Genomic DNA, 17,464 nt, shown 5'->3' with positions numbered 1-17,464 from the left:
CACAATGATATTTAAAAAAACCCAGACTTTGGAACAAGAGAGTTAGATCATCTATTTCTAACCTTCCAAAACCAAAACATTTTATTTTGTACAGTTTAATAGGTGGGTGAGTTTTCAGTGCATCTGTGTGCTCTGCACAGCCTAAATTACATGATACATTGCAAGAAGCTTTTGCAATTCTGCACATGCCCCATCATTCTAGCCATGCTCACACAGTGAAACTGCTTATGCATGACCCTCTATCCAAGGTGTAACTGCATATAGTTGTAGGACCAGATCCTTTACCACTGTCAACTGATGTGGCTCTGCTGAGCTCAGAGGGGCTCTACCAATTTAAAGCAGCTGAGGAGTTGGTGGGTAAAATGCTTTAAATCATCTGGGAAGAAAGGAGTTATATACAGCTAATGCCAGTCATATTATTCCCTCTGCATAAAATGAGCAATGCTGCTGGAAGTGACAGTATTGCAGGGTTCAGAATGACCTTTTTCAGTTAAATCTAATGGTTACTTTGTGTTAAATGTATCAAAAGTCTAGCTCAGACCATCCTGCCATGAGAAAACAGGGAAACAAAATTCTGTAGGAATTCAACAGCACTGTGTGTATCTTATTGATGACTTAAAAATGGTATTTAAAGGTTTGCTTTTTGGGGATCGGTTTATATATATATATATATATATATATAACATACACAGTTTTCCGAGCCATGAGAAGCAGACAGGCTGCCTAACACAACAAGGCCAGTGGATACACACACAGCCTGGGAAAGTGGGGGCATGTACCACACTGTTCCATAACATGAGATATGGTGGTACCAGCTCGCAAGGCCCCAGAGCTGGGGGCTGGAGTTTTTCAGTTTTGGAGAACAGATCAAATCGAAGGACACCGGTAAAGCCCCAAATTAGGATGTGGGCATGCGATAGGTTTATGTAAATGGGATTTTGGCTGACAACACAGGATGTGAACAGTGTGATGAACACACCAATTAGCGATAGCCATGGACGAAGAGTCATTAGGTGGGAAAGAGAATACAAAAACAGAGATTTGAAAGCAACAAAGGGCATAGGTCCTCCTCCTCCCCATCCTCTTCCCCAAGAGGTCCCTGAGAGGTGTCCCGGTCCCCATCCCCTGGCAGGGGTCCCCAGGGTCACCTTGGACAGAGGGCACACCACCAGCCCCTCTCATTCACTCCACTAGGGGTGGGCCTCAGCATTCCACCTCCAGGCTGCTGACATGCTGGCATCTAACACCTGAGAGAGCTTCAAAGTGAAGCCTGCCTCCTGGCCAGATGTTTCTGGGCTCTGATGATAGCCCTAGAATTGGTAGATATATATAGAATTGCTTAATTGTTTGTACCGTTTCTTTTCTGTTATCACTGTGTATCAATAAATTTGAGCCCCCCGCCCCAAACAAGAGTCCTAAATCTAGAGCCAACACTTAAAAGAAGCGATCCTGCTTTTCTCTGTTTAAAAATAGCAAATTCTCTGATTAAAACCTCCAAAATCTGTGGTAAAAATGAAACACCACTATATATAGCAGTATCAATTAAACACATTTTATTGATATATTTACAATTTTAAAGCAATTTGGAAGCCTACCAGTGGCTCAATCACTATAATACAATAAATTCTAAATACCTATACATTTTCTTATTTTATTTTGGGGGGGTTTTATCATGGAAAATTAGATCTCCTTCTGTCCCCTTTGCTCACCAGTTTGCAAGTCCAGGCCCCTCACTCCCTGCCCACAGCCTCCACAGCCCTGCTGGTGCGCCTTACTCCCCACCCACAGTCTTGCTAGTGCTCCTTACTCCCTAATCACAGCCCCATGCACTATCCCAGCTCTGTCCAACTCCCAACTCCCTCCCTATAGGGGCCTCAATCCCCCGCTCCTCCAATGCCAGACTTACCTGTGGGAGCTGCTCTTCGCGCTGACTGGTAGCCATGTGCATGTGTGAGCGCACACATGGACACGGCACCCTTTGCCTGACTGCCCTTCTCCCGCTCTCCCCAGCCCCTTGCAGACTGAAACTCTGCCAGCCTGCAGAGAGCTCTTTGCAAAAGTGCAAAATCTGTGTGTTTCTCCATTAAAATGAAAAATACATATTTTTCTTGGTTAAAAGGGAAAATCTACTTTTTTTTCCATTTCCCCATGGAAAACAGAAAACCTGGATCCCTGCTTATAAAGCATACTTATCTCTGCACCCCTTTTCCACAGACTGCTGATGTCAAGAAATAAAAGGTCAAGACTCACAAATAATTCCAATGGAAAGCAATTATTTTCTGGGTGCATCATACCATGCATGTCTAGGGCCAGCTCTTATTTGACCTATTAGGTGTTTGAGGCTAAAGTTCTACTGTACCTTTTCAAGGCTAAGTGCTACTTAACTGTCTAAAGTTAGACATCTTGATTTTAGATCCTAGATCCACCTGCATGACTGGAATACTCAGAAGGGATGTGCTATGACCACCAGCACTCTGTTGCTTGGGAAATGGTCCTAACTGCTGGGCTGCAGAGGCCCTGAGGGGAGGGTAATGGGATGGGGTGTTCGAGTCTGCAGTGAGCAACCCACCCCCACCCCATACGCAGATCTGGGGGGGGCACGTGCCCCCCTTGCTCCATTGGGAGTGTGCACAGTGGCAGGGAGCCAGCCTTTCCTCTTCCCACACCCACCGAGATGAGCTGCTTGTAGCTCCATCCCACTGTCTGCTTGGGAAAGGGACAATTCTGTACAAATCCTCAACACTTTGGTCAGAGGAAAACCACAAGGAGGTCTGAGGCAGGTGGAAGGCACCTTTTCACTTAGTCCAATAATCTAGTAGTTAAGGCACTTGGAGAGTAGGAGATTCAGAATAATTTTGTCCTATGATTACTTAATGCAAAACTCATAAAGAGCAATCAAGTCCTCTTTTTGCATCAAACAGCTGCTATTTGTATAATTTATCCAAGTAAAATTTCAGGGACATGCACAAGTTTATGCATTTTCCTAGGAGGCATGAGTTCATAACTGAGTGTAAGTGGTTGTGGTCAAGTCCTTGTGAGCATGTGCAGAAAGACAAGTTCAGTTGCCCAGCTGTGCGTAGGATCTAAAAACCTTGTGAATGGCATTGAAACTAACTTTAGGCAGCTAAGTAGTGACTTCCATGTAATAGTTCCTGGATAAACAGCACTGGGAAAGGTTCTAACCCATGGAGAAGAGAGGCCCAGACCAGAATCCAAGGTCCGCTCTTATCAAGAACAGCCTCCATCTTTCTGAGTCATACACCCTCTTGCTTGTGTTCTTCCTTCTGACCTACATATCCCTCTCTTAGCTGTCCAGGTGACCTGCTTGAAGAGGAGGGTTGGAAAGGGGCCTGGGTAATGTCTAACCTGTATCTTGCTGGCTGAGCACTTAATTGAGAAGGTGGAGATGCAGATTCAAACCCTGGGTCAGGGTAAGGAAGCTCTAGAACCTCGGTTTCCTGCTCCCTGGGCAAGTGCCAACTACTGAGATAAAACATGGGGAGTTTCTACTCATCCCACCACCAATTAGTAATGATTTCTGCCAGGCTAAAATTTCAGGATATACCCAATCCTATGCATGTCAGCATGCAACTGTTTGGCCAGACTGTAGCTCCCCTAAGCAAGCTCAGAGGACATATGCATACTTGCATAGCAAGAGTTGAATCCTGAACTGTGTGTAGGTGCCTAAATTTGCAGTTACACAGCAATGTATTTGTGCCATTTTAGGCAAGTAAACTCTAATAGGATTCAGCCCTAAATATTCTTCTTATACCTGATAGATAGAACAGGAGCTCCACTGTCATCCACTGAAATGATCAGGAGGCAGGTTTAAAGCAAACAGCGCATAGATAACTTGTCGAACTTATTGCCACAAGATGTTGTTGAGGGTGAGGTATAACCAAGTTCAAAAGGAATTAGACAACTTCATGGAGGACAGGCTCATTGGGAGTTATTAAATGGAGCAGCCAGGGATGTATCCTCTGACATCCCTAAACCAATGATGGTTGATGCCTTGAAGGTTATGACTGGGAATGAAACACTATAGACATGCCCAGTTTATATAATACAGAATCTACTACTTGCTACTGTTGATTAGGACTTGCTATCCTTGATTAGGACTAATGCTGAGCTTTAATTTGGCTTCCACTCCAGAAAACCCCTAACCTAACGTGATCCACTCAGACCAACTGCCAGGTGAACCCTTACTGGAGTAGATGGACCATTGGCAGTAGAGCACCGCTTATGCTCCTATGTACTGGTATCTAGCATATGGTCTCCATTTACTCAAGTAATGTTACCCTTACACTGATGAAACTACAAAGTGATTTGGTGTTACATTGTTTTTATACACTTGAATAATTTATATTTGAGCTCTTACTTTATCATCCATTGTAGCAGTTGCAATGTATAATAACTCATGATTATTTCATACACTATACTAAAATCTGTATGCATTCAATGTTTTTTAGGGAAAGCACTGGTTTTGATCTCAACTCTTCCCATGATATGCGAAGGACAAACTGCTTCTTGCTATTGTGGTTTCTAATGTCAATCCATTTGTCATTTCAAAGTGTATATGTATACTTTCCTCTTAATTTGAGCTCTTCATTTTTTAAACTATAAAAATGGAAGTTTACACCAATTGCAACCTCAAATTTGGCCAGCACCTAGTATGTTAAAACATGGTTCCAATTACATCACTTAAAATAGTTCAATTTATATGAGGCTGAAAAAATATGAAGCATTTCTGGGGAGAGCAGTTCTTCTTCTTCATGCTGCTTGTGTCGCAAGCAAAAAGCCTGAACTTATGTAAAATGTCAGTTATCAAAGGGGACAGGGTCCATGAGGTGATTTCTAATGTGGGTTTTTTTACGTCGTTCTTTGTAAGAAAAAGGTAAAATGTTTGAGAGACTTTTTTGGTGATTTTGCACAAATGGTTTTGCTTTTCTTGAATGTAGATCAGCATGACCTAGCATTGTTTATTTCCTATTTTCCAAAAGCATTTTATTAACATAGTGCCAGGGACAGAATTCACTAGTAAATCTATCTTCCCTTCTGGCTACATATTGACTTATGAGGTACAGAACAAAGAAGGCAATGGCTCTCAACCTTTTTAGACTTAAGGCACCCCTCAGAAAATGCAAGCTCTTAAACTTTCACTTCTTTCTTAACGACAGAAAAATAATAAAGAAATTCTTCTGTTGCAAAGAACTCATAAAGACTACAACAAGCCAGTGGATTCCTATTTGGGATCTCTGAGTTTACCTTGAGAATTGTGTAGGCCTTTGCATACCTAATAGTGATAATATTGTGTGCCACTCTGCAAGATTCTCAACAGGATCTCACAGCACTCTATGATGCCCTAGTTGAGAATCACTGAAATAAGGTGACTGGCACCTTTGGAGCGATGGTAAGGTAAAGACCTTCTGATGCTTAGACTGAAGGGGGCTTTTACCTGGAGATGGTATGGCTTTCAAAAACCTTGGGTGTCAGTAATGGGAAATAATGGGTCAGATTATGACAGGACATGTGGCTGGTGAGCATAGCAAGAAGTTGCACTTCACAACGACTATGATATAGAAAAGTTGCTGAAATTTGCAAATATTTTTTTCCATTGCAAAACTGACCTTTATCAAAAAATCCCACCACTTTCCATGAAAAATGTCAACATAATTAATATTTTTCATGACATTTTCTGCAATAACTTACCTACATTTTACTGCCTCTGAAATACACAGTAGTTAGGGAAAGACCCAGAGCAGTGGCATGGTTGCGCCTCATTTTTGGATCACGCTGCATTAGCAGCTGCTGAGGATTTTAAGTCCCCCGAAGAGGTAAGAATCCCTCTACCCTTGACATACCCCTCTATCTCCCTCCATGCTCAGTGGCACCTCCTCTACTCTTCCCTCTCTTCCCTTCCCACCCCCACCTGTGCTTGTGCTGCCCCAGACTGACCTAGGTACAGGAAGAGCTCCAGAGCTGCTCCTGCCCTGTTCCAGATGAAATGCATGGGGAACTGGGCTCAGCCAGGGACAATGGCAGCAGCAGTGGCGATGCTCTCCATCCCTTTATCTAGTCTCCCTGGGTATTCCTCACCAGTAGGAGAGCACATGGAGAAAGAAGGAACATCTGGAGCAGGCCATGAGCATCCAGGACAGCACCAGTGTCAGGTGGGTCTCCCAGCACCCAGAGGGATAGATAGAGAAGGTGAGGTAGGGAATGGGAGGGAAGGGGAGGCTCTGCTGAACACAATAGAAAGCGAGGGGGTACTGACAGGGGGTCAGGGAGAATTCTCACCTGATTCAGGGATTTAAAGTCCCCAGCCACTGCTCCCATGGTGTGGTCCACCCACCTCAGTTTGGGACAGAGAGACTGTCAGTAAGGGAATGCAGCCACCCCAGCAACAACAGTCACTGTTCCCAGCTCTCCCTCCCCTCCTTTTAAAATCCTGGATCCAGTTCTGACAGTAGTTTACTGGTCTTTGGATCATACAGACCAACCCAAAATTTGAACAACTATTCTAAGCATAAGCATGGGAATTTCATGTGTTCTTTATCAGGTCTGAAATAAGTGAATTTTAATGTCCCTACTCAAATTATTATATTAGCATGATAAGCTACTGTTTCCACAGTAGTAAAGGGTAGAACCTGCAGATCTTTGCCAGGTGTGGATAACAATGCATTGAATATCTACTCAGAAGGGAGCTCCTCAGGATGCTTGAGATTTTATCTCCTGTTCCCATCTGTTATTGATGCCCATGTTCAAGTGGGTGGCAGGCTGCAGCACAGCGTGATGACTCAATATAACCATCATTTTAGTTCTCATGGCAGAACCTGCATTAATTTTTAGTTCCAGGGGACTAACAATTAGCAAATCATGTTGGCAGTACATTCTTAGCACAGTCAATACAGAAGTAATTTAAAAGAGAATAAATGTGGAAACCTACAAGGGCAGTGTTACATGGTAGTCTGTCACATACAACCATACTTGAGATCAACATTTAAAAGGGTTTCAGCCCAACATAACTTTGTGACTCGGAACATGTTAAATTGTGGGTGCATGTCTACCTCATTTGCACTAAAATTTATAATTGTGTTAACTAAAACATAATAACACTTGCGGTGTAAACTAAAAGCAAGATTTTTGAAAGTGCTCCAAGTAAAATAGGCACTTAGGAGCCTTATCCTCGTTGCAAAACTAGGTTCCTACATGACCAGGTATGAATACGTACATCTGGAGTTATGTCAAAAGGGGTATGCTCCAAAAGCCAAAATGAGAGCTGCTGACTGGGAGTCCACAGTAGTTGTGATGTTCTAATGTTTCCATATGGACAAGATGGGAGTGATATAATGTAGCAAAACCGCTCCAGCTTTAACCCTGGATGAAGCAGTGTTAAAATTGGAGATGTTTTGCTAAATTTTATCTGTCAGGATAAAATTGTTCTGCTCTCTGGTACCATATAAATCAGTACAGTCTGTTCCATGGCCGGGTTGTTGGTGACAAAACTAGCACCCCCAATCTGGGCTAGTCTGGGTGAGGAGCGTGTGTGGACACTCAGCAGAACTGAAAACAAGACATGTCGAAGGGCAGATGATCCCTCACGGGCCTAATTTACTTGGACACATTTGAAAATTTTACCCAAGTTTTAAGGTCAGTGTACTTTAGGGGCAATATAGTGAAAAGAGCTTCTATTGTAATTATATTTTTTTTTTGAATGGTGCGGAAAGGAAAAGAGAAAGAGAGGGAGGAGGAGTTTAAATGGACAAACCACCTTTTAACCTCAGTGGAAACTGAATCCAGAAAGAACTACCCTGAATTGAATGGGAGCTTAATGCTCAATATCTTTTCTGAGTTGGACCCTGTGTCATTTTCAGGACCAAACAGATGTTAAGAAGTATGAAGAGACACCTTCTTAATGCCAATTGAAAATGATTTTGGCTATCCTACTGCACCCGGTTTTGCCTTTAAACAACACAAAACTCTTCAGTTCATCTTAAGGGCATGGTCTACAAACCTATAAGCATATGGGCATACAGCTTCACTAGGATTACTCACCTACACATAGCTAGTCACATGTATATTAATAGGATGGAGTCCATAATTTATACTGTGTATATTAGCTGACAGAACTAATATATTTTGAGACATTTTAAAGTTACAGATTTATCACTTCCCAAATTCCACAAGATGGATGGCATTTCAGCAAGCAAACAAACATTTTTCATTTTTTAAAACATCTTTGTTCACTCATACCACAATGGCCTGTGGACATTTGGTGCTCAGAAGGCCTGCAGAATATGGATGCCCTTATTTTCATTCATATCTAGCAAGCAAGGGCTTCCCTGGTTTTTCTATTACTCCAGTGTCTTTTTCACACAATGATATACTTTCCTCAGAGTGGAAGTCATAGTTTTCTCTTTTTCTCTTTTTTCTTTAACATTACATGGCAAGTGTGGCTGAGCAGGTAGCAAGCATTACTCAGGAGTTAGTGGCAAATGCGAATTCGGCAAAGAACATTTAATAAACAAAAATGAAGGGCTTATGGTCTCAGAATTTTTTTTCTTCATTGATGGAAACAAATCCATCAGAATTCTAAACCACACAACTATTTTTAGGCCTGCGTAATGCATGTGCATGAGGAAGTATAAGAGAAAGACTATGTGAATCCATAAAAAACACATCACATGCATGTAAGTACTACATATGTGATATAGTGTAGAGTCAACTAAATACACATTTTTTTAGCTCACCTTTGAAGGTCTTTCTTGCACATTGCCTTCTAATCCATCTTCCTTGAATCTACTCTAAAATGTCAAACTTTTAAAGGACTTTCATATAGCCAATCTAATTTTTTTCTTTAATCTGTTTTCTTTCCACCCAAATTGGTGCTTTTCCTCCCAAATACCCCATACCAAAGGTTCCAAAACTTTTCCCCAATCATTACCTACCTCTTTTACAAATAGATATTTTTATGTAGCCTCTTACAGCTGTAATAATTCTCCTCTAGCATTTGCAGTTTAGAGGAGCCTCCTGAGGCCAGTCCATGGGCTAATCCAGGGCATGGAACCATGTCATCTGGCCCACAGAGCTGTTAATTTGGTGACAGCAGTATTAATTGCCATGGCTTCAAAAAAAGGTGATAATTAATGTTGTCACCACTCACCCCTGCCTGCTGCACTTCTGGCTTTGCAGGCCAGATCCTGAGCAGAGAGCCATATCATCTCACACATGATCATCTCGCCCATGAGTCAGAAATGTGACAGTGAGATGAGTAGTGGATGCCACGCCTCTGGGAGCTGGGGCAGTTAATGCTGCTACTACTAATTCAGCTGCCAAATTTCTGAAGCCCTGCAAATCACACAACTCCATGGGCCAGATCCAGCTCATGGGACATATGTTTGACACTCCTACTGTGGGACAATTGCAGGCATGGGGAAAGTATATCAAGGAGCATCTTAGCTGCAATTAAATCTCTACATCCTGTTAACTGGGGACATACAGGGTAACTGCGAACTCAAGGAAATTAGGGACCCTGAACTGCTCACAGCCCCTGTTGTAACTGCCACACCCCAGTGCTGCTCTTGGTCCAAACTGGAGAACACTTTGTGCTGAGCCATTGCCAGTTTTAATATCAGGGTTAGAAATAGGAGCTTTATACTCCTGGTAAGGGGAGACTTACTGCTCTTTACTGGGATATGTGGCATTTTCTTTTAGCTCTGGAACATGCCAAGCTGTTGCAGTTAGAGACACAAGTTTTATGCAGAAAAAACTATTTGGGGTCATTTTAGCTGCTTTAAAAATGTAGTAGCTATAATTTTCCTCCTTTGGTCATAGTACAGAGTAGTTTGACTTGTTCTACTCCTCAGTGGGTGTGTCTACACATGCAATTAACATGCAGCAATAAACTCTGGCATATACCACGTTGGAGTTTATTGCTCCCAGGCACGCCATTTGATTATGGTGTGGGACCACAGCATGTTGACCTGGCTCGGAATATACCTCTGGCTAGCAGGGAGTCTGGGGAGGAGAAAGGGGTGGGGGGTGGGTCAGTCTACAAGCCTGGGGTTGTTCCAACCTGGCTCAACATGCTTCAGAGGGGCTGACTGGGGCATGAGGGTGCTTCAGTGTGGAGCTAGCTGGCAGCCAGATCCTGCACTCATGCCCCAGCCAGGTGAGTCAGTGTCTACACATGTGCTGCTGCACATGGAAAAACACTGAAGCAAGGTAGTACTTGTATTTACATGTGTAGACACCAAGACGTTTACTGTTGAGCTAATTTGGCAGCTCCACAGTAAACATTTTGTGTAGATGCGCCTAGTAGTTTGTATATCTCGTTCCAATTTATGCAGTCATAGGGAAAGCACCTTCCTTCTTGTCTGTACAAGACTTAGCCTACTGTGGCCAGGATCCCAGCTGGAGGCCACCTCATTATTAGAAATGCTCACAACTAAAAAAAAAAAAAAAAAGAGAACAAAACACATATATCCTGGTTATGCTTTCACTGACTCTCAAGGTTAGATTTAGTCCCATGCACATAGAAAGGAAGAAAATTGACTGACTAATAGTACAACAAAATCTGGCTCCATTTCTGCAATCAGTACTAGGCAGGTACCAGGGCTCAGCCATGGTTGTACCAGTGGGAGTCCACGGAGGCAGAGCTGTACATCCATCTGCTATCAATTCCAGCTCTGGGGCCTGTAAATATGCTTTTTTGTGTATGAAAAAGCATAATTCTCATTCCTTCTGGAAAAGAGGCAGTAGTATTACCCCACAGCACTAAACTAAGCCCTACCCAAAGGCAAGAGGAAACCCAGAACTTGTGCATTACCTTCATAGGAGCCAGCTGGATAGGAGTGATACATGAAGGGTCCACCATAGGCTTCGGCCTGTTTGCCGTGTCTGCAAGCAAACTGTGCCACTGCTGAGGTAGACCAGTGAACTTCTGTTCTCTGTGATCAAATCCAGTGTGAACCCGGTGCTCAAAGTTAGAGGGTCCAGAAATTTCAAGCCTTTTCTTTTTCTTCCCGAACATGGTGGAAAAACCTGGAGAAGCGGTTGGGGGGGGATGGGAAAGAGAAGAAACATAAATATATCTTAATACCGGGGCTAGACACAGGCATGGGTAAACCAGGCCCCCGCCCAGGGCCCATACAGAAAGGGGGCCCGAAAATGGTAATTTTTATCATTATTATTATTATCATTACCTCTGGTGAAGGGGGACCTGATACTAAAAGTTCACTTGGGGCCGTCAGGAGTCCAGGTATGGTACTATTTGACACAAGCTCTTTTCTTTAATTGTTAGGTTCTGACTGCAGTATATAAGTAATGTTTATTGATTTGGAGTTTTCAATCCAGCTTTACTTGCTTCAATGGGCGCATCTACACATTCATTAATGTGTCGTAGTTACTGTGCATTGATTTAGTACTTGATTAACCAAGCACTAAACTTAATGAGCAGTAACATGCACTACTGCACAGTAATGTTGGTGCATGGCTATTTACTGACACTTACTGCGCAGTAGCCTAATACTACTGTGCGGTAGTGTATTAGCATGGTTTTTGCCCAGCGTGCTACTGCGTACTGTTATTAGGCTGCTGTACAGTTAGCAGCTTGTGTAGACGGGCCCCCTGAGTAGTAACTTACTCCTCCCATAATCTCACTGGGGTCTTTTTTACCCACACTTGGTGGGTGCATTTTGCTATTCCTGTACTACTGGCTAACATGGGGGGACAAGAACTATGGGTCTTCCTTCCCCACTCTGGGAACCTGTGCACCTACAGGAGCAGTCTTGGTGCTTTTCCCAGCACAGTGACTCATATCATGCCTGGCCCTCACACATATTGTGCAAGAGAAGAGATGGCTGGACCTCTATACCCTCCCCAGTGCACCTGCATGAAGACAAGTAAGGGTGCTAGGGTTGTCTCCCCTCAACAGTCACTCATGCAAATCTGGTTTGATCTAATCAGATGTTGCAGCTGACAATTCCAGGAGATACTGCTTAGAGAAGAGCTCCATTGGGCCATCAAGCCTACTTCCTAAATAGTGACAAGACTCAATTCAGTAATCTCAGACCTGCCCCACTGACCTCAATGGCCATATGTCTACACAAGTGGCGGACTGAGCAGTTATTACTGTGTAGTCATTTAGTACTTGCATAAGCAAGTACAGCGTTACTGTGCAGTTGGGTCCCTGCACAGTTTTTTTCTGATGCTACTGCGCAGTAGCAACGAGCTACTGTGCAGTAGCATCGCATCACAGTTAGTGCCCCCCAACACTAATGCGTAGTGGTGTCTCATGTAGACGTGGCCAATTTAGTCCTGCACATCCCTGGTAACGTGACTTTACAGTCACCCTTGGCAACCTTTTCCATAGTTTGCTCCTATTGTGACTCATAGGATTGTGACTCATGATACTAAACAATATTGTTTAGTTTCTACAGCTTAATCAACAAAAGGCTGGCTAATCCTAAAAGCCCCTGGCTTTTAGCTGGTGGTACAAAAGAGCATGAGTTTGGTGTTCCCACTGAGGTTGTGAAGAGAAAGCAGGGGAAAGAGCGGGCAGAGCTGGCTGGAAGGTAGGAGGAAAGCTGCATGGGATGAAAGGCGGGTAAGCTGCAACTGAAGGGAATTGAGTTATGTATGGCTTATGCCAGAGCAAGGGCAGTGCACAGAAGGAAGTATGCACTGTCTGAATCACAATACCCATTTGGGCTAGGCCTGGGGAAGGGCAGCTCCCACTCTGGGGCAAGGACTCTGCCCTCATTCTGAGTAGAGGGCAGGCAGTTATTTTGGGCAGAGGACTGTTTACTGAATTTTGGCAAGCCACAGAGAGCCACATGACAGGCAGCCCAGGGGCAGATAAATATTAAGTTTTTAAATTTTTTAGGGGCCCTGCAGGCCAGATAGAATAGCCTAGTGGGCCGCATCTGGCCCCTGGGCTACATTTTGCCCACCCCGGAGTAGAGTTATTGGTTCCCAGAGAGTGGCTCACATGTTCCAAACAGCCATTTTCTAAGGATTCAACACACTGCCACAGGGCATTATGCCAACTGAAAGCAATGGTCCCTATCTCCCTCTGGAAAATCCCTCTCTCCTCTGCTGGTTTATGAACCTGAAATGAAATCTAGCTTTTATCCCTGCTGTCAGGAACTGACCTCACTACTGGATCAAGTATCAGCAAGACGTGAAGCAGAAAAGACAAACACTGAGGCATTCATGTGACACAGTGGACAGGTTGGACCAGCAGTGCCATAAAATTGGTGAGTAAAATGGGTTTGGTTCATTGCAAACTTTTCTACCCCTTAATAAGGAAGGGGGAAGTCTGGGTCTGGAGGAGGCAGAGAGGGGAAGGCAGAATTTATGTTAGATGGAAAGAAGGGTGGAAAATTTAAATGTTTATTCACTACAGCCTTTCCGTGAAGAGGACTGTGGTAAATATGAAGTTACTCCTCATAATCCTCTGTGGGTTAAGCCCATTACTCATAAATACAACCTTGTCTCCTTTATAAGTTTCCTGATCATAGGTGTAGGCAATTATGTTTCACTTCAGTTTTTTTCTCGCCATGGAGAACAGGCCTGCTCTCTTAACCCTTCTTCATAGGTCTTATTTTTTCCAAACTTTTCATTGGTTTTATTCCTCTCCTCTGAACTTTCTCTTAAGCTATTCTGTCTCACTTGAAATGAAGTGTTCGTTAGACACTTAGTCTCTCTCTCTCACACACACTTTCTCTTTAAGATCTTATTAACTCAGAAATATCTTTTAGCTTCCTCATCTGAAATTTCTCCTCATTACCCTGCTACACACATCCTTTCCCATTCTTAACATTGACATTTCTTATTTTCTTTTCCCTGGTGCTTCTATAACCTACAGTTTCCAGATTTTCAACAACTATTTCCTTACTGGTCTACACAGTATTCATTTCAGCCCCCATAGTACTGGAATCTCAGGAAGCAAGTTGGGCATCTTAGAAACTACCTGGTTAAGAAGCGTAAGCTGCATATCTGATGAAGTATGTTGCTGCCTATGAAAGCTCACGCTTTTTTGAATCAGTTAGTCTCTAAGATGCCACCCTGCCTTGCTTTCTGCCTGACTTCAGACTGCCATGCCTAACTATCTCTGTGCTCACAAGGCAGGAGTGTTAGGCACGATCAGAACATGCCCTTTAGACCAGGCCCCAGAACAGGCCGAATGTGGGACTGGCTCCTCCCAAACAGCTGGGGGAATCTTGAGGAGACTTGGCAATCAGGACTCATAGTAGAGATGACATCTTTTATTAGACTAACAAGATTTTTGCAAAAAACTTCTTTAATTGCAAGGTGCTTTTTAATTTTTGCAATTAATTCTTTAATTGCAAGATTCAAGGCAGATCTACACATGCCTGCTGGAAGAAATATACCTGGGGGCCCTTACAGGTGGAAATTTAGGCACTAGGAAATGTATGCAACTCCAGGGTTAGGCAGTGGTAGTACAGTTCTAAATTTTGGTCTGAGGCATCTATAGGAGTAGTAAGGCACCTAAATCCTGCTTGTAAATCAAGCACCAAATACAACAAGACTTTCGATAAAATGACACATTTGCCAACACTGCAGGGCTGCTACATTTGAGTACAAAAGGAATTCATAATACAAGCTTTTCAACTGTTTGAGGGATGGCTATAATGGCTTGAGGTAGAAAATTTAAATATACCCTCAGAGAGGAGAAGAGTCTTGTCTGATTTAGGAGTGTGAAAAATCTCATATTGAGCATACGCAGATATTGGCATTAAGCACAAATAAACAAAGATTTGCTTCTCCCCCCTGCCAACATGTGGGCACCTAATGCAGATATGTGGGCATATATACAATATACAAATATATTGGTCTGGTTGAAGAACTCCTGTAGGTCTTGTAAATGTTCCAGAGACCAGGAACACTGCTGCAATGGGACCAAGCTGTAGACAGAGGGAGAAACTCTTGTGGAAGAGCACAGAAAAAGTCTCCTTTCTACCAGCCTCTTAAAATGCACATCTGGGCAGTCCAATGTTTAGCCAAATAGTTTAACTCGATGGAAATGATCAAAACCTCTAGCAGCTCTTGAGAATATAAGTAATAAATGGAATTTATTGCCCCTTTTTTTTTTTATTAACCAGCAAAGCTGTTTCATCCTTGAAAGCAAAGCTCATCCCTATCCCCTTTTAATAAATCTTCCATCTTTTTTAACCCTTCAGAATTTTTGTCTTCATATTTTTCTTGCAAGTAACACAATATTGAGGTAAAATTCATGTCACTTAGTATTTTGTATCAAACCACATGTTTTTTCCTTCCTGAGAGCAAAATTTGGATGGATTTTTTATGGAAGCGAAATTTGGGCTCATCAAGCAAGGCGTCAATGCTTGTTTCAGAGTTACAGTGCTGCTGTGTACTTTCTGTATACAAAGAGATTTTGTGACAAAAACCTTATCATGATACGGCTGTTGAATTTCATAATAGGATTCTCAGGAGAAAGTAGTACTTACAAGTTACTTAGCTTCATCTGATAATCTAAAATGCTTTGTGCTTTCTTTATTACTGAATTACAAACAAATTGGTACAAGCTTCACTCACTGCAAATAAAACAATGGTGGATCTTTTAGTAAGGATATCTGGTGGGGGGGGCTGGCTTGTACATATTCTTAAAAGTTATTCTTACTTAGATTCAGCTCCTGCTCCATTAAAATCAAATGCAGCTTTGCCACCAATTTAAAGGAACATAGGATCAACCCCTTAACACTTTCTAGACCAGTTGTTTTTATCCATTTCTGAATAAGTGCATACGTTGCTCCCTCCAATGAGCCCTGTGATATACACAACTGGATATCAAAGGAAGTTTGTCATCACTTTTTCACTTTCTGTTTGTGTACAGCTGGTTCTCATCTAGTCATACAAGCCACATGCCTCTGTTATCGTTAATGTTACCAGTAACTACAGCAAATGGTTACTTCTTCTACCCTAAAGCCAAAAGATTCCCTCCTCTTAAAACACTATTGAAAATAGATTTCAGATTGCCCTCCATGCCTCATCTGTGGGTAATCTGTGCACATCAAAGCTGCTACTAGCAAGCTTTAGTTTAAGCGGTAGCAGCTCAAGCTTTTAGCACTGAAGGCCACTGTTCAATCCCCAATGCACTTGCTGCCAGATTGGCCATCACATACATGCTTCATAAAAGACATTTAAGATGGGTTTTCCTGCCATGCTTACATTATTACAAATAAAACATCTGACATGTACCACATTGGGGAAGTAGAGGCCATACTAAGCAAATGAAAAGTTAAAACATGAGTAATAAATTAACTGTTATTGAAATAAGCATTAACCATATTAACCATAACAAGCTAGGGAAATACTGATTAGATGAAAGTACTATAAGAGAGATAAAAAACTCACCATGCTCAACAAGCAATTGTCAATGGCTTATTGCCTAGTTAGGAGAAGGTATCAAGTGGGGTACCCAAAGAGTCTCTTATGGGACTGATATTGTTTAATACCTCTCACATCAAGCACATGCTTAGCAAGAGACTCAGGGTATCCTTCAACAAACTGGAGGTACCCCTTGGAAAACACCAGCTCTTAGTTTTCACTCTTTTTTGACTACAGAAAAATAATAGATGATTCTTCTGTTGCAAAAGACTCAGAAAGACCAGAGCAAGTCAGAACGTTTTTACATTTTTGGATTCCTATCTGAAATCTCTGGGATTATCTTGTGAAACATGTTTGCACACCCAACAGTGCTAACATTGTGTGGCACCATGTAAAGGATCTCAGAGCACCTAGGTTACCACAGCACCCTGGTTTTCTGTATGTTTCCCCCCTACAGATAGCAAATGCTTCCCTAATTAACCCGCCAATTGGTGACGATTTGTGACTAACCCCCCACAACAAACCTCTATTGATTGCACAAATCTTTCCATTTTATAAAGTTAACTATAGTCATTTTCAGCCCCACATAAAATGCTAATCCCACTGTCATCTTGGAAAAGTGAGGAAAACAGCCTTTCCCATCAGTGGAAGCAACAGTACTGTGTTTAAGGAAAAAGATGCCAAGAAATCCATTCAAATCTGGAATCGGTGGTAACATCATCTTCTGGTAGTACCTGATAATTCTTCTCAGTCCTATCCAACAAATAAGCATACCATTGCAATTGACCAAGGTGATATGTGTATACATGTGGATCCCATTTTGATCTATGTTCCTTCCCAGTAGAGAAGTACAAAATGAGAGCTGAAGCATTTATAGTTTGTCACTACTTGTTGTTGAAAACAATGACATTTGGTGCCTCTTCCCTGCTCCTAGCTCACATTTAATAATGCCTAACTTATGCACAGAGGTTGACCTAAATCACAGGGGGTACTTACCATGCAGTGTAATGCTCTAATTCCACTGTCATTTCCCACCCTTTGGTGCTGAACACCAGAGAGGTCACACCCCTCGGTGCTGATTCATGGAGAT

The 17,464-nt window shown here is 42.5% G+C and overlaps 1 protein-coding gene across 6 annotated transcripts in view; it reads right to left on the bottom strand.

Annotated features, from left to right (window-relative positions):
• PAK5 (p21 (RAC1) activated kinase 5) overlaps positions 1-17,464 on the bottom strand; it is a 258,934-nt gene that overhangs the window by 86,679 nt on the left and 154,791 nt on the right. For all 6 annotated transcript variants that reach the window (XM_090051450.1, XM_090051475.1, XM_090051458.1 and 3 more), the window contains one exon: positions 10,829-11,043. In XM_090051450.1, the coding sequence (XP_089907576.1) occupies positions 10,829-11,043 (215 nt within the window). The remainder of the gene's footprint in view (positions 1-10,828; positions 11,044-17,464) is intronic.

This window comes from Crocodylus siamensis, chromosome 1 (assembly GCF_052110815.1).
Source record: "Crocodylus siamensis isolate JL-2025a chromosome 1, ASM5211081v1, whole genome shotgun sequence".
In the NCBI taxonomy this organism is placed as follows: domain Eukaryota; kingdom Metazoa; phylum Chordata; order Crocodylia; family Crocodylidae; genus Crocodylus; species Crocodylus siamensis.
This window is presented reverse-complemented; position numbering and strand designations above follow the sequence as displayed.